The sequence below is a fragment of the Piliocolobus tephrosceles genome, chromosome 20 (genome assembly GCF_002776525.5).
Source record: "Piliocolobus tephrosceles isolate RC106 chromosome 20, ASM277652v3, whole genome shotgun sequence".
Classification (NCBI taxonomy): Eukaryota; Metazoa; Chordata; class Mammalia; order Primates; family Cercopithecidae; genus Piliocolobus; species Piliocolobus tephrosceles.
In genome coordinates, this window is record NC_045453.1 from 17,320,689 (window position 1) to 17,348,442 (window position 27,754).

The following is a 27,754-nucleotide window of genomic DNA, read 5'->3' on the forward strand; positions in this document are numbered from 1 at the left end:
TGTGGATACTGTCTGTTTAATGCTTGGTACACCTACCCATCTAGGTGGTTTCTATTATTCTTCTTCACCTGAGAACATAGGCATGCTGTAGCTTGAGTCATCCAGCAGCAATTAGGACATCACTGAGTTGGGTGCCTAGGTAACAGGATGGACAGACCAACACAACAGGAGTAAAGAGATGAACAGCAGCTTCCATTAATAAGCATAAGCCTACTATCTGTTATCAATCTGCACAGATCAAATGCATGACTCATTATGTGAATACTCGCTTAAGCCTGAATGTGCAAAACGAAAACAGCCAGGTGCAGTGGCTCACGCATGTAATCCCAACACTTTGGGAGACTGAGGCAGGTGGATCACCTGAGGCCAGAAGTTTGAGACCAGCCTGGCCAACATGGTGAAATCCCATCTCTACTAAAAATACAAAAATTAGCCAGGCGTGGTGGCACGTGCCTGTAGTCCCAGCTACTCAGGAGGCTGAGGCAGAAGAATTGCTTGAACCTGGGAGGTGGAGGTTGCAGTGAGCCAAGATGGCACCACTGCACTCCAGCCTGGACAACATAGCGAAACTCTGTCTAAAAAGAAGAAAAAAGAACCAGTTACAGATTTCTTTGTTCCTTCTCCATTCCTCACTTGACTAGCCAAAAAGGAAAAAAAAACACCTCTATACTGAGAATCAGGTCCATGGTTACTCTTTGGCAGGCAGTCTCTTTGATTATCAAGAGAAAGTTCTACCTCCCAACCAGGTACCCCGCAAGACCAACCTAGAAAGTAAAGGAGTCCAGCATGGACCTAGAAGCTTTCTCCCAGCTTTAACGAGGTAAAAGTGGCAGCCACTGCTATTGCCTTTGATGAGTTCCTAGAGCGTGTCTCTGATCTGAAAGCCAGGGCCCCAACCTGCATTCCCCAAGGCTAGGCAAGCCCTTTCATAGTGATGAAACACAAAGGTACTCATCTGGAATGAGATGCCACCCTGAGATCAGATGACTCAAAATACTCCCCTGCTTTAAATGATGATCCTGGCCTTACTCAGAATGCTGGCTTACTTATGCTTGTGTATAATTCAGCACTCACATGTATAATTCACTTGAGTCTTGATTAAACTACTGTGTTTCCTACTAACAGGCAGACTTCATTATTTCTTAAGGTAGGACCAAGCAAAGCAGGGACACTGCCTCCCGGCTTTTAAAGGGCATTTGTTACTTCAAATTAATATCAAAGTTATCATCATGAGAAAAAAATAAAAACTTTATTGGACTTTGTTACATTGATTTTACAGTCTCGCACTGTTTGTATTTTGAATCACACTAAGGCAGAGGATGGGACACTGTAATGTTTGGAAGTTTAGGAACTTTAGAGCACTTAAGCTGACCCCGCTACTGTAAAGAAGAGCGGGGTGTCTGCTTGACACCAGCAAAATAAGGGGCTACATGTCCCAATCTATCTCTCAAATCCCTTGAAATGCTACACCCTGACATAAACCACTGGTTTAAAAGACAATTATTCCAATAATTTATATCAAGTCCTGCTTCCCTACCCCCCCCAACCCTAACTGAGCTTGTCCCCTCTGTGTTCCTCTGTTTAATTCTGTGACAATATCTGAAATCCAGCCTCCATCAGATTCTGGCTAAACATCTCTGACCTTTGAATATTGTCTTATTTTAGCCCATAATGAGATCAGCAGCTACTGTCAGTGCTGAAAATGGGTTACACTTTGCAAAATAACTTTATTCTTTAACAATCTTGTATACTGGGCACCAATACTGAGGCTCAACTGCCCATGGTCATAAAGCATAGTATGTACTCAACAAATACTAGCTGACCAGTTTGACAGCCAGAAAACAGCAAAGCTGGGATACAAACCCAAGCAGTCTGACTCCCAAGCCTCTTAACCATTCTTAACAGACCACCTACCTCCATTCTTCTTCAAACGCGTTCTTCCTGTTTGCCACCTGAATAAACGGAACCACTATCCACCCAGATGGTTAAACCAGAATCACGCAGAAATCTCTCTCTCCCTCATATTACTCATAACTGTCAGTGTTAAAATTCTAATTGCTGGCCAGGTGCAGTGGCTCACGCCTGTAATCCCAGCACTTTGGGAGGCCGAGGCGGGTGGATCACAAGGTCAGGAGATCAAGACCATCCTAACTAACACGGTGAAACCCCGTCTCTACTAAAAATACAAAAAAATTAGTCGGGTGTGGTGGTGGATGCCTGTAGTCCCAGATACTAGGGAGGCTGAGGTGGGAGAATGGCATGAACCCGGGAGGTGGAGCTTGCAGTGAGCCGAGATCGGGCCACTGCACTCCAGCCTGGGTGACAGAGTGAGACTGTCTCAAAAAAAAAAAATCTAATTGCTAAGTAGCCCTCACTTGTCATTTTCTCCCCATTATTCCACTGTTCTATTTCACATCTCATATGGACTGCTCCTGGTCTCATCTCTCTAAATCCATTCTCTGTATATCATCCCAAGTGACTGAAGATAAAATTTGTTCACGACACTATGAATATGTTTTCAGCCGCCCTCGACATAAGGTCCAAACTCTTTACTGAGGTTGATAAAGCCCTTTATAATTCAGTCCCTGACTACATTTCCCCATTCCAGCTTTACTGAACTTTTTTTCTCATCTTCCTGCCTTTAACATGCAGTTTTATCTACTCCAGAAACGTCATCTCATTTTCCCATCTCTCTCTCAGCTAACTTCTAAGAGTTCTTGGCTTAAATATCACTTTCCCCAGAAAGCCTACCATTACACCAAATACCTCTCCTTTGAGTTCTCTCCAATTCCTTTTTTTTTTGAGACGGAGTCTCGGTCCGTCGCTGGGGCTGGAGTGCAGTGGCCGGATCTCAGCTCACTGCAAGCTCCGCCTCCTGGATTCCCGCCATTCTCCTGCCTCAGCCTCCCGAGTAGCTGGGACTACAGGCGCCCGCCACCTCGCCCGGCAAGATTTTTGTATTTTTTAGTAGAGACGGGGTTTCACCGTGTTAGCCAGGATGGTCTCGATCTCCTGACCTCGTGATCCGCCCGTCTCGGCCTCCCAAAGTGCTGGGATTACAGGCTTGAGCCACCACGCCCGGCCGAGTTCTCTCCAATTCCTAAACCACGGCACTAATTTGCCATATTATAACCACCTGTCAGCTCATTTGCTGTCTTCTCTAAGCTATTAAAGTCCAAGATGGCAGAGCCTCTATCATGTTTAACACTGTGCCCCAAAACCTACAGGGTCTAGTGCAGAACAGACAGTAAATCTTTGTTGAAAGAACTCTTTTACTGCACCTTTTTGCACACCACCTCTCATGAAAATGTTTCTTGACAATGCCTTCCCTGTCTCTCATCTACCAAGTGTCTCACCTAGAGAAGATATTTAGGACAACTTTTGAATAAATTCAAGACTTTGCTCACTAGCCAGACCATAATTTTTAGAAGGAATAGGAGCATCCAGACTAGACGTCTGATAAAACCTGGCTATCCAGAAAATAAAGAATGGCTGCAAACTCATAAAAGTTGTTCAAAGAAAGGGTATTAAAATCTTAAAACTCTTTCTTTTTTAACCAAATACCTTTGTAGTGCAAATATAATTAATTAACATGCATTTTACTTTTACATACTCATAACAAGATAATTACACAAACTAAAGCTGCAGTGTTTTCCCAAGTGAATCTTCATTTTAACCAAACTCACAAAGCATTTATTGAAATTAATACATCTGGCAAAGCACCAGACTTGAATCAAGCAGTATCAATACTACAGTGTACAAAAAGTAAATTAAAAAACTCAAGATGTAGAAGCAGTAGCCATTCTTCTAGGGAATCAGCAACCATTCTTCTAGGGAAGGGACCCACATATACAATCCTTCCCCAAGAACTTTGATGCTACCCCTCTGAAGAGTTTAAGCACAAAACAGAGTGCTTGTATCATATAAGTAAGGACTTTCATAGAGGAAAACTGTAATATAAATGCTTTTTTTCTTTTGCTTTTAAAGGATACTGCAATATAAATATATTAAGCATGGCCTCAAATATCCAACATTTTCCTATCTTACATTTTAAACCAAAGTTGAAAGAACCTACAGGCTTTATAAAGAACTCTCTTCACAGCACAGCTGTAGTTCACTTTAAACAAAAAATGTTCCCTTTGTGCTATATCCTTAAAAGTAAACAAAATATACAGATAAATGAGAAGTTTAGATTCTGCATCAAGCATTATTCAATCTCACCTTCTGACATAAACCTGGATACAGTCAAACTTGCAAAGCATTCACTTAATATTTTAGTTGAAGCAAACTTAAAAGGTGTATGAGTTTTCGGTGAAGGAGACCTTTGTGAGTTTCAGTGATGTCCTTGGCACTCAGAGGTTCAGCTGAAGTCCCGACTGGTGAGGACAAGTGGAGCCAAAAGGGTCCAGACGTAAAGCAGGAGGCAGACCCAGCTGGAGCTGATCTTGACCCACACAGCTGGCCACTTGCTGGTCATGCTCTGAAACTTTGCATCAGGGCTAAGAAAACAAGAGAGAGTCAGGTAGAAGAGACTGGTCTACCTGACTTCTGTCAGCCTTCTGCAGCCCCCCAGCCAAGGCCAAGAAATTCTCCAGTGAAACTTGGCTGGCACTACCCCCCAAGAGGGTTGTAGAGGGGACCAGAGGAAGCTGCTATTTTTAGTTGTTATGACCAAGAACTAAAGAACTCATTGACTCTGTCTTTCAAATGACTTTTCTTCTTGCCAGCATGAAAGACTATCAGGGCCAAGTTCTTTAGATGTTCCTAGTTATTGGCAAAAGTCTAGATTGAGATAGCCTCCCTGAAACTTTCCTTTGTTAATACACTATTACTTGAACCAGAATGCTCTGACATGGCCATCTCTATACACAGAAAATTAGTGAACAAAGATGGGTCAGATTGCTTTATGTCATGATTTTCTCTCTCAATTAACTCCACTCTGTAAGAGCTCCCAGCGATTTGCACTGCAAAGAATTCCAATGGTTTAAATGCTAGAGGGGATAAAGTCAAGAGTATTTAACCCAACTTCATAATATGAGTAAGAGCAAAGGTTCTGAGATCAGGACAATGGATGAGATTTTACAGGCCATCCGAGGGTTTTATAATCTTCCGTCTGTTTTGTCTGTGTCTCCTACCTGTACCAGCTGGTCAGGGTCATCATGATGTACAAGGAAGCCAAGCAGAGCATGAGGTGGAATAAGGAGTAGCTATACTGCACTCCCTCTTTCTCGTTGTCCACAGCCCGTCGAGGCTGTCCATCTTCTTCATCACTGGCACCATTGGTAGTTGTATCACCAAGGATGACGCTGTCACTCCCTGATAGGGTCAGCTTGTCTACTTGGCTATTAGTGGAAGTGCGGATGCTGGAAAGTGATCCCAAGGAAGACAAATCAGAAAGGGGCTATGACAATGAACTGCTGCCACTGGCTTGTATACAAGACACTTACTGCTGAGCTGTTCCTACTTTGGAGACTGAAAGCTTTCTGAAGATCCTGCTTAAAGTTCTGAACTGCTGCCTGTCATCGTAAGATTAATGGCACTGTCATCAGTTACTACTTGATATGATGGCTTAATTGCTTAGGAGTTTCATAAAATACACTGGGATGCTCTCAGTGTCTGTTTCCGTGACTTCACAAGTGCTGCTTCTATGATTGGAATGTACCATGCGCCAACCTCCTTCCAAGGCTAACTTACTCATCCTTCACTTCTCTGACTTGCTGTCATGTCCTCTGTAAGGCCTTCCCTGACATCACCCCTCACTGGCTACGTTATACAAGACACTCCTCTGATTTCCCACAGCTTCCTAGGCTTCCTTCTGTCACTGCACTTACCACTCCTGTCTTCCTTGCTATTCAAAGAATGCCTTAACAATGACCTTAGTCTATGTATTTCTAGCACTACAGATGTTCACTAAAAGTTTGTTAAATGACTGAACAAAAATGAAAATACAAATAAAGGACAAAAATTACATGATCGTTTCAATAGACACAGAAAAAACATCTGACAAAATCCAATACCTTTCCATGATAAAACAGCCAAAGTAGAACTGCCTCAAGCTGACAAAAGGAATAAAGGAAAAACCCAGAGCTAACATCATACTTAACAGTGTAAGACTAAAAACTTTTCCCCTGAGGTCAGGAACAAGACAAGGATCCTACTCTCACCATTTCTATCCAACAATGTAGTAAAGTTCTAGCCAGAGCAAGAAAAAGAGATAAATGGTATCCAGATTAGAAAAGAAGTAAAACTATCTCTATCTGTAGATTACCTCATCTTGTATATAGGAAATCCTATAGAATACATACACATGCAAACTATTAGAACCAATAAATAAGTTTACCAAAGTTGCAGGATACAAGATCAATATACAGAAATCAGGACTGGGTGTGGTGGCTCACGCCTGTAATCCCAACTACTTGAGAGGCTGAGGTGGGAGGATCGCTAGAGGACAGGAGCTCAAGACTGGCCAGTGCAACATAGCAAGACTGTTTCTAAAAAGATTAAAAATTAGCTGGGCATGATGGTGTGTGCCCGTAGTTTTAGCTAATCAGGAAGCTGAGGTGGGAGGATCACTTGAAACCAGGAGCTTGAGGCTGTAGTGAGCTATGATCACACCACTGCATTTCAGCCTGGGTGACAGAGCAAGACTTCTCTTTAAAACACACACACACACACAAATCAATTGTATTTCTTTCTTTTTGAGATGAGGGCTCACTCTGTCACCCAGGTGGACTGCAGTAGTGCAATCACGGCTCACTGCAGCCTTGACCTCCTGGGCTCAGTTGGTCCTCCCACTTCACCTCCCAAGTAGCTGGGACTACAGATTGCACCATCACACCTGGCCAATTTTTATAGAGATAGGGTCTTACTATCTTGCTCTGGCTGGTCTCAAACTCCTGGACTCAAGTGATCCTCCCACCTCAGCTTCCTAACGTGTTGGGAATATAGGCATGAGCCACCGTGCTTGGTCACCAATCCTATCTCTATACACTAGCAATAAACAACCCAAAAGTTAAGCTAAGAAAACATATATTCATTTATAATACCATCAAAAAGAATAAAATACTTGGAATTTAGAATAAAATGCTTAAAAACAAAATAAGTTTAAGATTTGTATACTAATAACTAACTAAACCACTGAAAGAAATTAAAAACCTAAATAAATGATTTAAGTAAAGAAGACTTCAGTAAGTTATCTTCATGGTCACAGACTGGAAGCCTTAATATTGCTGAGATGACAGTACTCCCCATAAAAATCCAAACTACGGCCGGGCGCGGTGGCTCAAGCCTGTAATCCCAGCACTTTGGGAGGCCGAGACGGGTGGATCACGAGGTCAGGAGATCGAGACCATCCTGGCGAACACGGTGAAACCCCGTCTCTACTAAAAAATACAAAAAAAAAAAACTAGCCGGGCGATGTGGCGGGCGCCTGTAGTCCCAGCTACTCCGGAGGCTGAGGCAGGAGAATGGCATGAACCTGGGAGGCGGAGCTTGCGGTGAGCTGAGATCCGGCCACTGCACTCCAGCCTGGGTGATAGCGAGACTCCGTCTCAAAAAAAATAAAAAAAATAAAAAAAAAAAAATCCAAACTACATTTTTTTTGCAGAAATTGACAAGCTGATCCTGAAATTCAGGTGGGAATGCAAAGGACCCATAACTGCCAAAACAATTTTGAAAAAGAACAAATTTGGAGGACTCATATTTCCTAATTTCAAAACTTACTACAGGCTGGGCATGGTGGCTCACACCTGTAATCCCAACACTTTGGGAGGCCGAGGCAGGAGGATCACCTGAGGTCAGGAGTTTTGAGACCAGCTTAGCCAACATGGTGAAACGCTGTCTCTACTAAAAATACAAAAATTAGCCAGGCATAGTGGCAGGTGCCTGTAATCTCAGCTACTCAGTAGCCTGAGGCAGAAGAATCACTCGAACCCAGGAGGTGGAGATTGCAATGAGCTGAGATCATGCCACTGTACTCTAGCCTAGGTGACAGCAAGACATTGTCTCAAAAAATATATATATGTACACAGCTCTGTAACTGAAGCAAGTAAAGAATTTTTCATTAAAGGGAGTGAAGTTTTTCAATTTCTTATGCTGCTTTTTGAAAGCAAAACAGTTTCTTCACTTTATTATCAACCTCCATGAAAATCTTGTTCTAACTACCTTTTAACTTACCTGGAATACAAAAGGCAGAGAACAAAGACAAACAGTCCAATAAAATTATCTGAATCCAGCAAAGACCCATTCTTTGATGGTGGAGTAGGGGTAGGGACCACAGCAGTTGAATTTCCAGGAGCCAGTGTTGGTGCAGTTATGCGTGTAATAAAGCTCATCAGGCTAGGGTTGCAGGAACGATCTGAAAATGAGAAAATTTTTATTACCCTTGGTTACAGCTCATCTTGTTCCAAGACAGGACTTGAGGAGTTCCTTACATATCATTCAGTCATGATGTGAAACACTGGAATGCTTCACTTAAAAAATCTGAAACTTGGCAGTCAGTAACACATTTGGTCACAATCAATGACTTAGAATTAGGAAAAAAAGAAAAGAACAACAAATCTGTCAAATTCCATAAACATCATTATTGATTTTATTGGTTTTGTAGTTTGACTGACAAATCTTTTTAATTCTTTAAAAGAATGCCAAGGTTTTAAGCACAGTTTATCTCTATTTTGGTTTTTACATAGTTACTCAAGAACAAAAAATAAGTTATCATTGGTGGAGGAGGGGTCTGCATTTATCGTTTTCCTTTAAAAGAAGCCCATAGAATATCCTCCTGAGAAACAATCCTACAATGACTACAAAATGAGATTTCCCATAGCTGTTTTTTCTAGAGCCCGTGACATCAAACTACAATTTAGTCAAAACAAAGGGCCAAAACAAGGCTGCCCTTGACCAGAGCTCTTAACTAGTTTGACTCAGCCTAGGTTAGGTAAAGCCTAGACCATCTGAAGGACTCTGACCCTTTAGGCTGTCAGTTATAAATAGCTATGAATAGATGTGGGGACTAAAATGTGAAAGGTAAATACCTACAAACCTACAGTGAACACTGTACGTTTAAGTTTTGTTTGCTTGTTTCCCATTTGCTCTAGCTCTAGTTTTTATACCACCTATGTAAGGGCTGATTTCCTACTTTCTTTTTATCAAAAAAATGTGTTATTGACGTTCCCTTACCAGGTTCATTGGACATGGCTGACCAGGTGAGGTACATAGTGTAGAGGGTGATGAGAGAGGACTGCAAGAGGCCGGAGCGAGGCTGGTGTTCCTATGGAATCAAAAGGAAAACAGTGGCAGAGGGACTGCCAAGGGCTGACTTTCCAAAATGCAGTACACTTCTCTGGGATTCATTCAACTATCAGTAACTGAGAACTTTCGGATTCTTCTTGAGAGTTGAAAGGTGACAAGTAACCTTTCAGTTCAGTTAGCTCGCAAAAGAACCCAGAAAGATGAAGCAAGTACTACTGGTTCTCAAGGCATTTCATGATCCTAGAAATTCCTGTTCATCACACAAGGCCTTTGATTTTCTACTCCCTTGTAGTGAAAAGATCGAAGATCAGCTTTGCAACTAATTAGTAGTTGGGTAAGACCTATCACTTCTTTGAGACTTGTTTTCTCACTTTTAAAAGGAAAGGTGATGTCTAGATAGAATTTTCATATTTCATATCTATAACTCCACGAATTAAAAAAAAATTTTTTTTTTTTTTCCCCGAGACGGAGTCTTGCTCGTCACTCAGGCTGGAGTGCAGTGGTACGATCTCGGCTCACTGCAACTTCCTCCCGGGTTCAAGCTTCTCCTTGCCTCAGCCTCCTGAGTAGCTGGGATTACAGGTGCCTGCCACCATGCCTGGCTAATTTTTGTACTTTTAGTAGAGACGGGGTTTCATCATGTTGGCCAGACTGGTCTCGAACTCCTGACCTCAGATGATCTGCCCACCTCGGCCTCCCAAAGTGCTGGGATTACAGGCATAAGCCATGGCGCCCAGTCGGAGTTTCGTTCTTGTTGCCCAGGCTGGAGTGCAATGGCACAATCTCAGCTCACTGCAACCTCTGCCTCCAGGGTTCAGGCTATTCTCCTGCCCCTCAGCCTCCCAAGTAGCCTGGATTATAGGCATGCACCCCCATGTCTGGCTAATTTTGTATTTTTAGTAGAGACGACGTTTCACCATGTTGGTCAGGGTGATCTCAAACTCCTGACCTCAAGTGATCCACCCGCCTTGGCCTTCGAAAGTGCTGGGATTACCAGAGTTAAGTCACCACACACAGCCTAAACTCTGGTATTTAAAAATCAAGAGTATGAGTTTTATTTTGAAATATTAAAATCAATTATTTTTCACAGCGTACGGTGGCTCATGCCTGTAATTCCAGCACTTTGGGAGGCTGAGATGGGTGGATCACCTGAGGTCAGGAGTTCAAGACCAGCCTGGCCAACATGGTAAAACCCCATCTCAACTAAAAACACAAAAATTAGCCAGGCATGGTGGCAGGCGCCTATAATCCCAGCTACTCGTGGGGCCGAGGCAGGAGAATCACTTGAACCCGGGAGGCGGAGGTTGCAGTGAGCCAAGATTGCACCATTGTACTCCAGCCTAGGGGACAAGAGTGAGACTTCATCTCAAAAAACAACAAAAAACAAGACTCATTCCTGGTCAGGTGTGGTGGTTCATGCCTGTAATCCCAGCACCTTGGGAGGTCATGGAGACGGGTGGATCACGAGGTCAAGAGTTTAGCCTGGCCAAGATGGTGAAACCCTATCTCTACTAAAAATACAAAAATTGGCCAGGCGTGGTGGTGGGCGCCTGTAATCCCAGCTACTCAGGAGTCTGAGGCAGAGGTTGCAGTGAGCCGAGATCATGCCACTGCACTCCAGCCTGGGCAACAGAGTAAGACTCCATCTCAAAAAAAAAAAAAAAAAATATTTTTTTTTAATGATTGTGAAATTCATTTAATTATGATATAGGCATGAAATAGTATACTGTTTACTTAAGTTATAATTATGAAGATTTTATAATATGGAAAAATGTTCAAGTGGATAAACTTAGACATAAATTCATAAGAAAGGGTACCTAGATTTTAAGCTTAGAATTAAAAACCTTTCACAGGAGGAAGTAGTAGTAAACGATCATACCTGAATTTTTGGGTGGATCGATATAATAGAAGCCACAATGCAAAGGATCAGGTTAATACTGATGAAGAACTTGTTTTCTGTGCAGCCATCTGGTTTGGTGTAGTATGTATAGAGCAGCCCAACACAGATGATTGACAGGATATAAAAGGCGCTTGTGAAAGACAGTAAAGCTGGAGAAAAGAAAACCAATATGAATGATTCAACTATAATAAACTAATAATGAAGGCCAATTTTCTTCCACTCCATATAAAAATGAGGAGACATTATTTCACTTTTCTGTGGTAAATTACAGTAAAATTACAAAGTCCTCAAGGTTAAAGTATTAACATTGTATTCAATTAACTTGATGTTAAATTCCAAAATCCACCAAACAACTGAATTCACTTCCTGAATTACCTAATTTGATTTAATGGGTTGATTACCAGACATTTGATCACTCCAGCTAGAGTGAACTGCTACCTGTATATTAATTAATGTGCATTGTGAGCTTTTCTTAGGAACCTAAATGATCCCTACACCCTCAAAATGACCCAGTTCACAGCAAGCTCCATGCCAGGATGGTGTTAGAGGAAAACAGAATAGACACACAGGTATTTTTTTATGACAGTTTTTTCCTCTACAGTCATTGGCTATCTAAACCTATTTCCCATCATGAACAATAAGACTACATCCCTGAACTGGAAAAGTGGCTCATTTGCTATTTTTTAATATCTAAAGTAGTGGGTCCTTTCAATTCACACTGATAATCAACAATCAGCTGTGTTGGCTGAGCATGGTGGCTCATGCCTGCAATGCCAGCACTTTGGGAGGCCGAGGTGGGTGGATTGATTGAGCCTGAGTTCCAGATCAGCCCTGGCAACATGACAAAATTCTGTCTCTACAAAAAAAACAAAAATCAACCAGGCCTAGTGGCATGAGGCTGTAGCCCCAGCTACCTGGGAAGCTGAGGCAGGGGGATTGCTTGAGCCCAGGACATAGAGGATGCAGGAAGTCGAGGTGGTGCCACTGCACTCCAGCTTGGACAACAGAACAAAACCCCATCTCAAACAACAAACAATTAGCTGTGTAGCTCTGAAAATTAGAAAACATGAAACAGCACATACAGTACACTCAGATCAACTGCAAGAATGATAAGCTCAGTTAACTTGTATTCAAGTCAAAGCCCAGATGTAAGACAACTAGTTTCTACTTATCTCAATGAATTTCGCATGTCTAAAATTAAATGATGTACATTAAGTTATTAGCACACTTAATGTTTTCCCATCTGAATATACAAGATTTTTCTACACTGAAGTTATTATAAAGTATGACCAATTTGCAACTCATTAAATTCTTCTAGAGTTGTATGATCCAAAATGAATTAAAGAAAATAACAGCTGGGCATGGTGGCTCACGCTTGTAATCCTAACACTTTGGGAGGGCAAGGCAGGTGGATCGATTGAGTCCAGGAGTTCCGGGGCAACATGGCGAAACCTTGTCTCTACAAAAAACACAAAAATTAGCTGGTCATGGTGGTGTGGGCATGGTAGTGTGGGTATGGTGGTGTGCACCTGTAGTCCCAGCTACCTGGGAGGCTGAGATGGAGGACGGCTTGAGCCAGGAAGGCAGAGGTTGCAGTAAGCCATGATTGTGCCACTGTACTCCCAGCCTGGGTCACAGGGTGAGAGACCCAATCTCGAAAGAAAGAAAAAAAAGAAAAGAAAAGAAGAGAGAGAGAGAGAGAGAGAGAGAGAGAGAGAGAGAAAGAAAGAAAGAGAAAAGAAAAGAAAAAAATAGATAAAAATAAAATTGTCATTACAAACAATTTAAATGACCAACACTAGGGTAAAGGTTAAATGAATTACGTATACTCTGTCATGGAGTGCCGTGGAATTGTATGAAATGGAATACCATGCAGCTTACAGTAAACTCCATGCCAGGAGCTTGAATGCAGGTTAAATGAGTAGGACATACCTACACTCGCTAGTAAGGAAGGATATTTATCATGTAGGAAATGAAAAGAGCAAGTCATGGAACAATATACAGTACAATCCTGTTTACATTTAAATACAAAAGCAAGGTGAGGCCGGGCGCAGTGGCTCAAGCCTGTAATCCCAGCACTTTGGGAGGCCGAGACGGGCGGATCACGAGGTCAGGAGATCGAGACCATCCTGGCTAAGATGGTGAAACCCCGTCTCTACTAAAAGTACAAAAAAATTAGCTGGGCGTGGTGGCGGGCGTCTGTAGTCACAGCTTCTCTGGAGGCTGAGGCAGAAGAATGGTGTGAACCTGGGAGGTGGAGCTTGCAGTGAGCCGAGATCACACCACTGCACTCCATCCTGGGTGATTGAGCCAGACTCCGTCTCAAAAAAAAAAAAAAGCAAGGTGAATGCATAAATACATAAAGGTTCACAAGAGTGGCTACATCTGGAAAGGAAAATGGGATGCAGATAGGTGGAGATTTGCATGTTTTAGTCTTTTTAAAGTTATAAAGTTCTATAATTTGTCTTTATGGTAAACATAGTATTTTAAAAAATGTATGTAAATATTTTTAAAACCAAATCAAATGAAAATAAAACTGGGCAATTCGATAGTATGTACTGAAAGCATTTTAAAATATTCATACACTTTGACTCTTCTATTTCTGGGAATTTGTCCTAAGGAAATAATCAGAAATGTGTGCAATGTATATCACGAGGTAGTTAGCGCTCTACCAGAGCCAAAATACATTCGCAAGCTACTGTTAAATCCTACTCAGTCTAGAAGTTGTAAGTGCCCCTTTTTCACCACAAAGTTTCTCATAGCAGGTGTGGGCTCCCTTTCTGAATAAGGCCATAAGGACTACTCACTCCTATCTGCCTAAAGTAGGTGGGCAGCTGTCCCATCTGCTGAACCCATCTGAGTTTCCTCTCCATGGAAACAAAGTTATCAAAACCAGAACTAAAGTCACTAAATATAACTGTTTTTCCTTATCTAAACACATGGAATTACATTATGACTCTCAAAATAAATAAATTGGGAAAACCCAATGATTTATATTATCTGTGCTACTTTCTTCCAGTGATGCATATAATTCAGAGCCAAATTCAGGAAATTATAGATTTTTTTCCTTTTATTTAATTTTATTATTATTTTGAGACAGGGTCTTGCTCTGCCACCCAGGCTGGAGTACAACGGTGTGATGACAGCTTACTGCAGCCCTGAACCCCTGGGCTCCAGAGATTCTCCTGCCTTAGCCTTCTGAGTAGCTAGGACTATAGGTGTATGCCACCATGCCTGGCAATTTTTTTTTTTCTAATGTAAAGATGGAGTCTCAATATGCTGCCTAGGCTGGTCTGGAACTCCTGGATTCAAGCCATTCTCCTACCTGGGACTCTGTCACTGAGGACTATAGCTGCTGGGACTATAATCATGATTTTTATTGTACACCCTGCTTAATGTAGCAGTATGGCTAACATAGGTGAGTAGAGATACCTACCGGCATACCACAACCTTGGGTTTCCTTCTTCCATTCGATTTACCCATGATTCATTCCAAGAATGAGCAAAGTCTACCAACAGCACCAGCTGAATAAGGATGAAGAGGGCGGCCCCTATCATGCCAGCAACAAACCAGACTACAAGAACCAAGAGAACAAGTTATTCTCTACCATAGAGTAACATTTCAGAAGATCCAACATTCTGAAAGGATTTCAATTAAAACAAGAGAGAGGTGGTAGACATTCTGCCTCTAGCAGTACAGCAAGATTCCAAACTCAAAGGATTCTTAAAAGCATTCTACTGGTTTTCAGACCGTTTAAAACACATTTTAGCTTGTGCCAAGGGGAGCCTGGGACCTGAGTTCCAAATGACACTGTATTTTCTTTTAGAGGTGGGAAAATCATAGTAGAAATCTAAAGATGTCACCTGATGCCATGCTAAGGAAGTAGGTTAAGACAGATACGGGAGGCCGGGCACGGTGGCTCAAGCCTGTAATCCCAGCACTTTGGGAGGCCGAGGTGGGCGGATCACAAGGTCAGGAGATAGAGACCACAGTGAAACCCCATCTCTACTAAAAATACAAAAAATAAGCCGGGCGCGGTGGCGGGCGCCTGTAGTCCCAGCTACTCAGGAGGCTGAGCCAGGAGAATGGCGTGAACCCGGGAGGCGGAGCTTGCAGTGAGCCGAGATCGTGCCACTGCACTCCAGCCTGGGCGACAGAGCAAGACTCCATCTCAAAAAAAAAAAAAAAAAAAAGACAGATACGGGAGCACAAGAGTTTTAAGTCCGTATTTTGACAGGCTCTCTGATTAGCTTTGTATTGCATCAAGTGAGAACACAAACTATTAAGATATTGCCAAAGATTAACATATGGTTCCAGAAAACCTGAGAGGTGCAGTGAATGCCTCCTGACCTCAAAACCACATATTAATAATGAGTAGCGGCCAGGCGGGGTGGCTGACACCTGTAATCCCAGCACTTCAGGAGGCTGAGGCAAGTGGATCACGCGGTCAGAAGTTCAAGACCAGCCTGGCCAAGATGGTGAAATCCTGTCTCTACCTAAAACACAAAAATTAGCTGGGCGTGGCAGTGGGTGCCTGTAATCCCAGCTACTTGGGAGACTGAGGCAGAGAACTGCTTGAATCCAGGAGGCGGAGGTTGCAGTGAGCTGAGATCATGCAACTGCACTCCAGCCTGAGAGACAAGAGTGAGAGACTCTGTCTAAATATATATATATTTTTAAGTCCTATTAATTGGATACCATCTCATTTAATTGTCAGTTCTGCAAAAACAGTAATTAAAATGTAGGTTTCTTTCTTTTTTCTTTTTTTTTTTTTTGAGACAGTCTTGATCTTCACCCAGGCTAGAGTGCAGTAGCATGCTATTGGCACACTGCAACCTCTGCCTCCCAGGTTCAAGCAATTTTGCTGCCTCAGCCTCCTGAGTACCTGGAATTACGGGTGTGCACCACCATGCCTGGCTAATTTTTGTATTTTTAGTAGAGACAGGGCTTCACCATATTGGCCAGGTTGGTCTCAAACTCCTGACCTCAGGTGATCCGCCCACCTTGGCCTCCCAAAGTGCTGAGCTTACAGGCGTGAGCCACTGTGCCCGGCCTAAAAATGTAGCTTTAACTCAATCATCTATAAAGTTTATATAGTTTAAAATTAACCCCCTCAAAGGTGAACCCTACCTGAGCTGAAATAGCCCCCAGGGATGTAGAAAGATCCAACCATGATTCCAATAAGGGCAGCAATTTTGAAGAACCAAAACCTATTAAAATATAAAAATGCATTTATGAAATGCTAAATTTTTTCACTCTTATACTGAGAAAAATTCATTTCTGAAATGCAAAAATAATAGCTTAATAGCTTTTTCCCCAACATGATTGTCTAGACTATTTTCTTCATTTGACTACTCATTTAATAGGCTAATTCATTTAATATTTCACACAATTAAAGGACAACATTAGCATAGAGGATAAATCACTCACATTTATTACCAGAGAAAACTGAAAATTTAGAGTCTCCCTACTTTTACCACTTAAAGGTAGGCATTTTTCTAGCATTCTGGGAGTTCTAAAATAACAGTGTTAAGTACACACAGAGCCATTAACTATAAGGTCTGAATGAAAAGTAATCACAAATCCTCTGTTTACAATACAGGGCGCAGATACCTTGCCCACAATGACACAGCTCATCACTGGCACCTGATTTTCAGTTCATGATCTTTAGTGACTGCCTTGTATGGCAGAGTGGAAAGAACCAGGCTTTGGAACTAGACAGACCTAAGTTTCAATCTTAGCTCCAACTTCCAACTGGTTAACAGGTCTCAGGCAATTTATTAACCTCTCTGCAATTCAGTTACTGCATCTGTAAAAAGGGGATTATAATACATATTAAGTTTACAAAATGCCATTCAGTCATTGAGAATTAGAAATATGGCTGGACACGGTGGCTCACGCCTGTAAGCCCAGCACTTCAGGAGGCAAAGGCGGGCGGATCACCTGAGGTCTGGAGTTCTAGACCAGCCTGGCCAACACGGTGAAACCGCATCTCTACTAAAAGTACAAAAATTAGCCAGGTATGGTGGCAGGTGCCTATAATCCCAGCTACTAGGGAGGCTGAGGCAGGAGAATCACTTGAACCCGGGAAGGGGAGGTTGCAGTGAGCCGAGATCTCCAGCCTGGGTGACAAGAGTGAAACTCCATCTCCAAAAACAAAAACAAAACAACAACAACAAAAAAGGGAGACAATTGGAAACATAGGTAAAAGGTGGTCAGGAGTCAGAAGCAATAGAATATGTAAATCAGTAGCACATATATAGTCACTGACTTCTTGTACACTGTTTATCAGGTACATGTTTATCTTTAAACAACAGAAAAAAGAAAGTGTGTGTCTATGTAGTATCTAGCATAGTGCTTCAACTATTTAACAGGTGTTCAACAAGAATCTAAGAACATAAAGCAAAGGAATTTAATAGAAGAAAATAAAAAGACAAGATTCCCTACCCCCTCCATGTTACAGCAATCTAACTGAAAATGACATTAAAAAATTTCACATGCATAGAAGACCAGAAATATATCTGAGTCACTCATTTACATATTCCATTGATTCCATCAGAATGGCAATATTAACTGCTGAAGGGAAGGAAGAGCCACACCATAATGTAACCAGTTAATCATAAATCTAACATACCCATTGTGTACTGCTGCTCGGGGATCTTTACTTGTTTTTACTTTCAACATGAGCAGAGAAAAGACAAAGAAAAAGATGGCCATGGCAAAGCTGATCCGATACACAGCTTTATAACCAACCAGCACATCACAATCTTTATCTGCATTTATATCAGCCTCATGGATTTTAAATCCCCCTTCACAAAATCCAGGAATCTGGAAAAAAGCAATTTCAGTGTTATCAGAATATTTATATTTAGACAGAGACTCTACCCCACCGCAGGAAAGACTGAATTTAGAAAATTAACTACTTCAACAACTGCGAGACTATGGAATTTTTCTCTGTCTTCTGATGCATTTACAATCTTGTTACCAAACAGTATAAATAACTTGTATTTTAAAAATATAAATGCTCGCTCGGCTGGGCACAGTGGCTTACGCCTGTAATCCCAGTACTTTGGGAGGGTGAGGTGGTTGGATCATGAGGTCAGGAGTTCAAGACCACCCTGGCCAGCACGGTGAAACCCCGTCTCTACTAAAAATACAAAAAATTAGCTAGGCATGGTAGTGCATGCCTATAATCCCAGCTACTTGGGAGGCTGAGGCAAGAGAATTGCTTGAACCCGGGAGGCGGACGTTGCAGTGAGCCAAGATCCTGTCACTGCACTCCAGCCTGGGCAACAGAGTGAGACTTTGTTTCACAAAAATATGCTCTCTCTTTTTTGCTCTTTTAGGCTGAAGAGGCTGTGTGCCACTTTCCCGTGAGATTTTCCAGCTACCACTGAGTCCTTCCAGAGGTGAAGAACTAGTCCAGTTTAGATGCTTCAACCTTTAACACATAAGGAAAGAAAATGTTTTGGAGGCACTCTTTTAATATTTTCTCTCAGTTGCTCGATTGGAGCCTAAAGATGTTCATTCTGTATTTCCGGAAAAGGACTAATGTCCTCATATTTCTGTGTTCTGACCATACCCCATATAAGTAAAAAATCTCCAAATTACAATGAACTTGATTAACAATGAAGAATTAAACTAGAATTTTGCAAAACATAAAAATAAAAATAACCAATACATTAAGGGCATTGTTGTTACTTCTTACCTTCTTCAGGTACGTTTCCATCTCTTTTCTCTGCATGATATAGGATACGACAGTGCTCAGGAGGAGAATGAAAGCATAAATGAGGCGAGTCAACGTGGAATTCTTACTGTTAGGACAGCAACTACACAGCAAACATGAGGCACCGCTGCAGAGGCATGGAACCTGGAAGGAGAACACCATGGTCACCTGAGACTGCGTTCAGTAGACTCCTTTATAACACAGATGTCACAGAAGAGAAAGCGAGACAAATCAGGCCTTACAGTTTTAACTGACAGAATCATGGCTGGGAGGAAGTGGTTAAAAGTATGGGCTCTGGGCCGGGTGCGGCGGCTAACGCCTGTAATCCCAACACTGTGGGAGGCCAAGGCGGGTGGATTACGAGGTCAGGAGATTGAGACCATCCTGGCTAACACGGTGAAACCCCATCTCTACTAAAAAAGACAAAAAAATTAGCTGGGTGTGGTGGCGGGCACCTGTCTCAGCTACTCAGGCAGCTGAGGCAGGAGAATGGCATGAACCCCGGAGGCGGAGCTTGCAGTGAGCCGAGATTGAGCCACTGCACTCCAGCCTGGGCGACAGAGTGAGACTCCGTCTCAAAAAAATAAAAAAATAAAAAAGTATGGGCTCTGGAGTAAATATTATTTCTGCCACTTTTTACCCCAGCAAGTTACGTACTCTAACCCCATTTCACCATCTGTAAAATGAACTCAATGATAGAATTTTCCTCCCTCAGACTGCTATATTAAATGAGCACCTCAACACTACCTGAAACACATTAACAGCTCAATAAATGTTAATTAAATTCTGAGAGCAGAATTGTGCCACTGCATTCCAGCCTGGGCGACAGACTGAGACTCTGTCTCAAAAAAGAGTAACCTGGCTGGGTGCGGTGGCTCACGCCTGTAATCCCAGCACTTTGGGAGGCCGAGACGGGCGCATCACGAGGTCAGGAGATCGAGACCATCCTGGCTAACACGGTGAAACCCCCTCTCTACTAAAAAATACAAAAAACTAGCCGGGCGAGGTAGCAGGCGCTTGTAGTCCCAGCTACTTGGGAGGCCGAGGCAGGAGAATGGTGTAAACCTGGGAGGCAGAGCTTGCAGTGAGCTGAGATCAGGCCACTGTACTCCAGCCTGGGCGACACAGCGAGACTCCGTCTCAAAAAAAAAAAAAAGAGTAACCTAGATCTTTCGTCTGCTAAAATCTGTTAATGACCACACTACATGAGAGAAGATATAATTTTTTATTTCTTTTTTTTTTGAGACAGGGTCACACTCTGTCACCCAGGCTGGAGTGCAGTAACACCATTTCAGCTCACTGCAACCTCACCTTCCTGGGTTCAAGCAATTCTCCTACCTCAGCCTCCCCAGTAGCTGGGATTACAGGGATTACAGACATGTGCCACCACGCCTGGCTAAATTTTATGTAGCGACGGGGTTTCACCATGTTGGCCAGGCTGGTCTCAAACTCCTGACCTCACGTGATCCGCCCGCCTAGGCCTCCCAAAGTGCTGGGATTACAGGCGTGAGCCACTGCACCCAGGCTTTGTTTCATTTTGTTTTGTTTTAAAGACACAAGGTGTCACTCTGTTGCCCAACCTGGAGTACAGTTATGTGATCATAGCTCACTGCAGCATCAAACTCCTGGGCTCAAGCAATCCTCTGGCCTCAGCCTCCTGAGTACAAGCAAGCACCACCATGCCCAGCTAAGAGAGGATATAATTTGAGTCACTACGCTTGATTAGGAAACTGCCTGAAAAAAAAAATTGCTCTGAGGGGTGACATTATCAAGTCATACTACAAGGACAGGCTAATTCAGAATTAGCAGATGTAAACAATGGATAACTCTGGTCTTAAAATATGGTCCCAGGAATAATCTTCATTTTTTACAGATGGTATCTTGTGTGCACTTTATGATAATTTTGTGTGGTCTGCAGCAAGGTGCTAACATTCATTCTAAAAAAGTTCAGTTTTCTCATCTGTAAAAACGAGCATAATACTACCTACTCAAACATGGTTACTGAGTAAAGAATGAGATGATGTCAGGAATATGAAGCACCTAGTATAATGCCTGACATATATATCAGGCTCAATATATCGTGGTAGCCATTATTATTTGTAATTGCAATAGCAATGGGAAATTGGCCAGCCAGTCTGTCTCCATCCAATTCTTAACTACAGTATAGGCCAAACACTGCAGAGGCATGTCCTCCACAAATTCTTACATTGAAGTCCTAATCCCCAATACCTCAGAACGTATCCTTACTTGGTCATTGCAGATGTAGTAAGTTAAGATGAGGTTATATGGAGTAGAGTGAGCAGCTAATCCAGTATGACTGTGTCCTTCTAAAAAGGGGAAAATTGGACAAAGACTGCCAGCAAACCAAAAAAAAAAAAAAAAAAAGCTAGGGGAGAGGCATAATACAGATTCTCTCTCACCAGCCTTAGAAGTAACCAACCCTGCTGACACCTTCATCCCAGACTTCCAGCCTCTAGAATTCAGAGATAAGAAATCACTGGGTTTAAGCCACCCAGTCTGTGGTACTTTGTTATGAAGCCCTGGCAAACTAATAAACTTAACTTACCTATAGTTGTCTTAAGAATGTAAATATCTCAAAGGGGAGACTATCTCTACAATGTTACATCTTTTGTAGCTTTACATAGCAGGTACTCAGTAAATATCTGTGCGACAAATCTGTCCTACTGACTATATGTTGTGTCATTTTCCCATTTCAGTAAATGACAACTCTATTCTTCCTGTTGCTTGGGCCCAAAACCTGGAATCATCCTGAACGCCTTCCCTTTTCCCAAAATCCTCATCCAATTTGTCAGTACATCAGCTCTATCCTTAAAATATATCCAGAATCTGACCATTTTCACAGCACTCCTGTGTGAACATGTCTTGCATGCATAAACTCTTGTTCCTCTAAATAATCTGTTTTGTCAGTTAAATTCACAAGCCCTAGAAACAGAACCCAAAAGGTTGGAGGAAGATGTTTCCCTGCCTACATTGCTTTACCCTTACTTTTCTACCATCTATTCTCCACACAACTTGTCCAAGCCACAACTATTATCTCTCATCTGGATTAAGTTCAAAAGCTCCCATCTCACAGCTGTAGGGATCCATTCAGAAGCTCTCAGTTGGCCAGCACAGTGGCTCACGTCTGTAATCCTAGCATTTTGGGAAGCCAAGGCAGGCAGATCACCTGAGGTCAAGAGTTCAAGACCTGCCAGGCCAACACAGTGAAATCCCATCTCTACTAAAAATGCAAAATATTAACCCAACGTGGTGGCGCATGCCTGTAATCCCAGCTACTAGGGAGGCTGAGGCAGGAGAATCACTTGAACCCGGTAAGCAGAGGTTGCAGTGAGCCAAGATGGTGCGCCACTGCACTCAGTCTAGGCAACAGAGTGAGACTCAGTCTCAAAAAAAAAAAAAAAAACCTCTGAGTTGTTATAAAGATTATTTTAAGCTGAAGGCATCTGAGCTTCAACAGATGCAGAAAAAAAAAAAAAAAAGCCTTCTGGGAGCTTCTCTTGTCTGACTAAAAGCAGCAACTTCTGGGAAATGAGGCTGCCATAAAGTCCCTCTCCAGGGAAGTTTCAAGGCCATGAAGAAGCTCGAAAGACCTGCCATACCTGCATAAACAAGTACTACCACAAACTTTCTTATTTCTTATTCTCCTAAAAACAAACCTGTCTTTCCTAAGAAAACCTATTTGTTCTTCTCATAGAAGCCTTTCTCTCAGCTTCCTTTTTCCTACTAAATTAGAAAGCCTTGGCCGGATGCAGTGGCTCACACCTGTAATCCCAGTACTTTAGGAAGCTGAGGCGGGCAGATCACCTGAGGTCGGGAGTTCAAGACCAGCCTGACCAACATGGAGAAACCTCATCTCTACTAAAAATACAAAATTAGCTGGGTGTGGTGGCACATGCCTGTAATTCTAGTTACTTGGGAGGTTGAGGCAGGAGAATCGCTTGAACCTGGGATGTAGAGACTGCAGTGACCTGAGATCCCACCATTGCACTCCAGCCTGAGCAACAAGAGTGAAACTTGGTCTCAAAAAGGAAAAAAAAAAAAAAAGAAAGAAAGCCTCAAGTTCTAACCACCCCCTTTGAGTTACTATTACTGAGCACTCCTGTGTGAACATGTCTTGCATGCATAAACTCTTGTTCCTCTAAATAATCTGTTTTGTCAGTTAAATTCACAAGCCCTAGAAACAGAACCCAAAAGGTTGGAGGAAGATGTTTCCCTGCCTACATTGCTTTACCCTTACTTTTCTACCATCTATTCTCCACACAGCAACGATAATCCGCCTTGTCAAAACACAGGCCCAGATCATATCATTCCTTTTTTCAAACTCTGTAATAGATTCCCATATAACTTAAGAGTAAAAGCCAAAGTCCTTAAAAACCTACAAGACCATATAATGGGTATCAACATGATTTTGCTCTCTACCTTTCTGATTTCACTCTCTATTATTCTTTCCCTTACTCATTCCACTCTCTGGTATATAGAACTCCTTACTGTTTCTATTGAATAAAAGGGATTAATGAAATATAAAGGCACCATATAGATAGAAATGCCTGTATGGCATCAATTCAAATCTTAGCTTTCAATCAAAGCCAAAATGCATTTCAAGTTATTATGACAGAAAAAAAGTTTCAAATTAACAATTCACTCCTTAACTAATGACCTTCGTAACTATATTTTTAAAGAATGTATGTTGTAAATAGTGATTTTGAACCACTAGTTGATTGTAAAAATCAACTCACTAGGATTTTTTTTTTTTTGAGATGGAGTCTCATCCTGTTACCAGGCTGGAGTGCAGTGGCGTGATCTCAGCTCATTGTTAACCTCATCCTCCCCGGTTCAAGCGATTCTCCTGCCTCTGCCTCCTGAGTAACTGGGACTACAGGCGCACACCACCATGTGCCCAGCTAATTTTTATATTTTTAGTAGAGACAGCGTTTCAGCATGTTGGCCATGATGGTCTCGATCTCTTGACCTTGTGATCCACCCACCTCGGCCTCCCAAAGTGCTGGGATTACAGGCATGAGCCACCAAGCCCGGCCCTCAACTCACCAGGATTTTCTAATGTGATAGAAGATAAAAGGGAAATTGTACAGTAGATGGTATGGGATTATTTCATAAACCTTTGTCTCCATATGGGTGCATCAGATCAACTGTGTACAATCTTTCTTTGGGTCAAGGTCAGAAAAATTAGAAAACCACTGCTCTCAAGAAAGCCCTTAAAAATGAAACACTCTTGGCCGGGCGCGGTGGCTCAAGCCTGTAATCCCAGCACTTTGGGAGGCCGAGACGGGCGGATCATGAGGACAGGAGATCGAGACCATCCCGGCTAACACGGTGAAACCTCGTCTCTACTAAAAATACAAAAAACTAGCCGGGCGAGGTGGCGGGCGCCTGTAGTCCCAGCAACTCGGGAGGCTGAGGCAGGAGAATGGCGTAAACCCGGGAGGCGGAGCTTGCAGTGAGCTGAGATCCGGCCACTGCACTCCAGCCTGGGCGACAGAGCAAGACTCCGTCTCAAAAAAAAAAAAAAAAAAAAAAAAATGAAACACTCTTTTGATTTAGGACCAACAACTCTAAAATACATTCTGTTCCTAAGAAATAGTGGAATGAAGCCAGGCATGGTATCACACACCTGTAGTCCCAGCTACTGGGGAGGCTGAGGTGGGAGGATCACTTGAATCCAGGAGTTCAAGGCTGCAATGAGCTATGACTGAGCCACTGCACTCCAGCCTGGGTGACAGAGCAAAACTGTCCCCCTCCAAAAAAAAAAAAAAAAGTAGAAAGAGCTGAAACAGAATCCCTGGTGTAATACTGTGAAATATATGTACGTTTGGTTCCCATTTCCTGGCATACAATTTCTAAAATCCTTGGAATAACCAGTGTCTTTTTGTAAACTAATGAGATGACTGGTGACTGGCAGTCCCTAGGTAAGCTTCATGATGGGGGAGGGTCATAGGAGGAGGTTGGGATTTTTCAGTCTCACTCGTGAACCTCCAAGGAGGAGAGGCTGAAGGTTAGGCCAGTCACCAAAAGCCAATGATTCAATGAATGCTGACTACATAATGAAGACTGCATAAAAGCCCAAAAGGACAAAGTTCAGAAGAACTTTTGGCTGGGCATGGTGGCTCACACCCCAGGAGTTCGAGACCAGCCTGGCCAACATAGTGAAATCCCATCGCTACCAAAAATACAAAAATTAGCTGGGTGTGGTGGCTCACACCTATAATCCCCGCTACTTGGAAGGCTGAGACATGAGAATCGCTTGAACCCAGGAGGCAGAGGTTGCAGAGAGCCAAGATGGTGCCACTGCCCCAGACAGAGCATGGAAGCTCCAGACCTCTTCCCCTATACCTTGTCTTACATATCACTTCATCTGTATCTTTAAAAATACATTAATAGTAGCCATAAAAAAGAAGAAAATCATGTCCTTTGCAGTAACAAAGATGTAGCTGGAGGCCACTATCCCAAGTGAATTAATAGAGAAACAGAAAACCAAATACAGCATATTCTCGCTTACAAGTGGGAGCTAAACACTGGGAACACAGACACAAAGATGGCAACAATAAACACTAGAGATTCCAAGAGCGGGGAGGGGAGGGGTAGGGATTGAAAAACTACCTATTGGATACTGTGTTCACGGCTTGGGCAACTGATTCATTAGAAGCCCAAACCTCAGGATAAGGCAATATACCCCTGTAACAAAACTGCATATGTACCCTCTGAATCTAAAATTAAAAATACATAAATACACAAAATAAAATAGTTTTATAATAAGCCAGTAAACATGTTGCCTTGAGTTCTGTGACCAAATTAATCAAAGCCAAGGAGAGAGGTCATGGAAACTCTGATTTATAGGTGGCCGGTCAGAAGCACAGGTAAAACAACCTGAGGCTCGCCATTGACACAGAAAGTGGGCACAGTCTTGTGAGACTGAGCCCTCAACTTGGGTGATTTTATCCTATCTCCAACTAGAGAGCTTCGGAATTGACTTGTAGGGCACCAAGCTGGCATCCCCTGCAGAGCTGAATGTTTGCCTGATGTTTGGGGGAAAATCCCCACACACTACATATCTCGTGTCAAAAGTGTGTTGTGAGTGCAGCAGGAGAAAACTGAGTGTGCTTTTTCTACACACTTGGTCAATTACATCAACTGGACAATGAAGAATCAAGGAATCACGCTACTCTGAAGCGGGTAAATGAGGGAACTCAGCATATTCTTTTATAGGCCCTAAAATTTTCTCTTTAAAATGTTTACAGTTTACTAGGTGATTAAATCCATTTACTCACTTCACTGTCACAATCGTTCTCGAAGAGAGGAATGCTGGGGTGATTATCCTCGGATAAATGACTTATAGCAGTCCCAAAATATTAAGGCCCTGGTTTCCAATTTTGAATAACAATCTAAGGCCTTCTTTCCCTTGCACCAGAACTGCAGGCAAGCCTCCGCTAAAATCCCAGCATTGCCACATACTCTGCAGTTTTGGCAAATCCCGTGATAGGGGATAAAAATGTTACTTGAGCCACCCAAGATTTAACGATGGCACCTTAAGAGGTGCTTCGGCAGGAACCGGAGCTTCCGCGCTGGGAGCTCTCATTCCTTGGTCCCACTCCAGCTCCGGAGGAATCTACAGTCAGGAAGCCTCGCAGGGCGGAGCCATCCGAATTGTAAACAATGGTGGCCGACCTCCTCCGTTTCCCGAGGAACCCAGAGGGCGAGCCGCCTGATCCCGACCTAAGGGTATCGCGGATTTGGGTCTGGGGCCCCGGACACTCTCTGTAGCCCAGGGCCTCCAGACATCCCGAGGGCCTCTGGAGCCAAGGCCCGTGCAGGTCTGGGTTTGAGGCCTTTCCCCACAAACTGCAGGTCCGGCGAGGACTCGGGACCCCGAACTCACCCAGCTGGCGAGGGAGAAGACACCCAGCACAGCCCCCATGGTGACGCCAGTGATGGAGGTGGCCGGTCCTGAGGCTGCTATCTAATGCGGTGGTAAGTGCCAGCTGAGGCGTCTCCCCAGAAACGCGACGGTTTCCCAAGCCGGAAACTTGGCCCTCCACCGGCGCACGGATGCGTCACGGCGTGGCCCCGCCCACCGTCCACGACCGGAGCGACGGGGGGGGAGGGGTCTGTCATTGGCTGAGGGTGCGCCTGTCATTGGCTGAGGGGGAAGGCGGGGCTAAACCATCCTGGGGTTGCAGGAACTGGGAAGGTGTCATTCCTTACGTTATTTGTATTCATTGTGCAAAGATCTGGAGGTTACAGAAGTGTACAGAGAGGCACGGTATCTACGCTCAGAATTTATTCTCTAGTTAAGAGGAGATCTGACTCCATGCCCCAATGTAACGAATACGATGAAGCAGTATGGGGGAATAGGCTTTCAATAAAGGTGTATTTAGTGCCTAGTATTGTTAAGGGGAAAGTAATTTAGTCGGGCAGTAGTCTTGGAAGACTTCTCTGAAGGATTTATTTTTTAATCTGCGAACTAAAGGATGAGTCCAAATTAACCAAAAAACGATGGGAATCGTTTCCTAAAATGTGGGATGCACCCCATTTGAGAAAAATGAAAGGCTTGAAGGGTGCATGAACAGGACCTTAAGCGATATTAAACAGCAGAGTGAGAACGTCGCATTTCAAACCAACAGGCTAGTGGTTTGAGGCCAGTATGGTATTTAACATTTTTCTAATGTTTATCTCCCTTTTTAACGCAGTAAGGGCTTCATTTTCCAAATCTCAAACAGGCAACCATGCCTGCAGTTTAAAAATATTGTTTTGTTTTGAGGTGTGTGTTTGCAATAACCTTTTCATTTCTACCAAGCAATGCTGATTTCCCATTTAACCCGTGATGTAAATATTCCTTTCAAAACACA

At 42.9% G+C, this 27,754-nt stretch overlaps 1 protein-coding gene across 2 annotated transcripts; it reads right to left on the bottom strand.

Annotated features, from left to right (window-relative positions):
- Window positions 1-26,983, bottom strand: SERINC3 (serine incorporator 3). 2 transcript variants are annotated; one of them, XR_002734884.1, is made up of 11 exons: window positions 26,785-26,983; window positions 18,855-19,016; window positions 17,781-17,974; window positions 16,277-16,356; window positions 14,583-14,720; window positions 11,126-11,295; window positions 9,175-9,265; window positions 8,176-8,356; window positions 5,136-5,363; window positions 4,222-4,499; window positions 1-135 (listed from the first exon to the last, which is right to left on the bottom strand). XR_002734884.1 is itself a non-coding variant. In XM_023227994.1 (10 exons), exons 1-10 carry the CDS (start codon window positions 26,821-26,823, stop codon window positions 4,361-4,363), a joined length of 1,422 nt encoding a protein of 473 aa, XP_023083762.1. In that variant the 5' UTR covers window positions 26,824-26,983; the 3' UTR covers window positions 3,255-4,360. The 2 variants fall into 2 exon arrangements, 1 of the variants encoding a protein (XP_023083762.1); XM_023227994.1 differs by lacking the exon at window positions 1-135 and having other exon boundaries at window positions 3,255-4,499.
- Window positions 26,984-27,754: the final 771 nt, after the last annotated feature.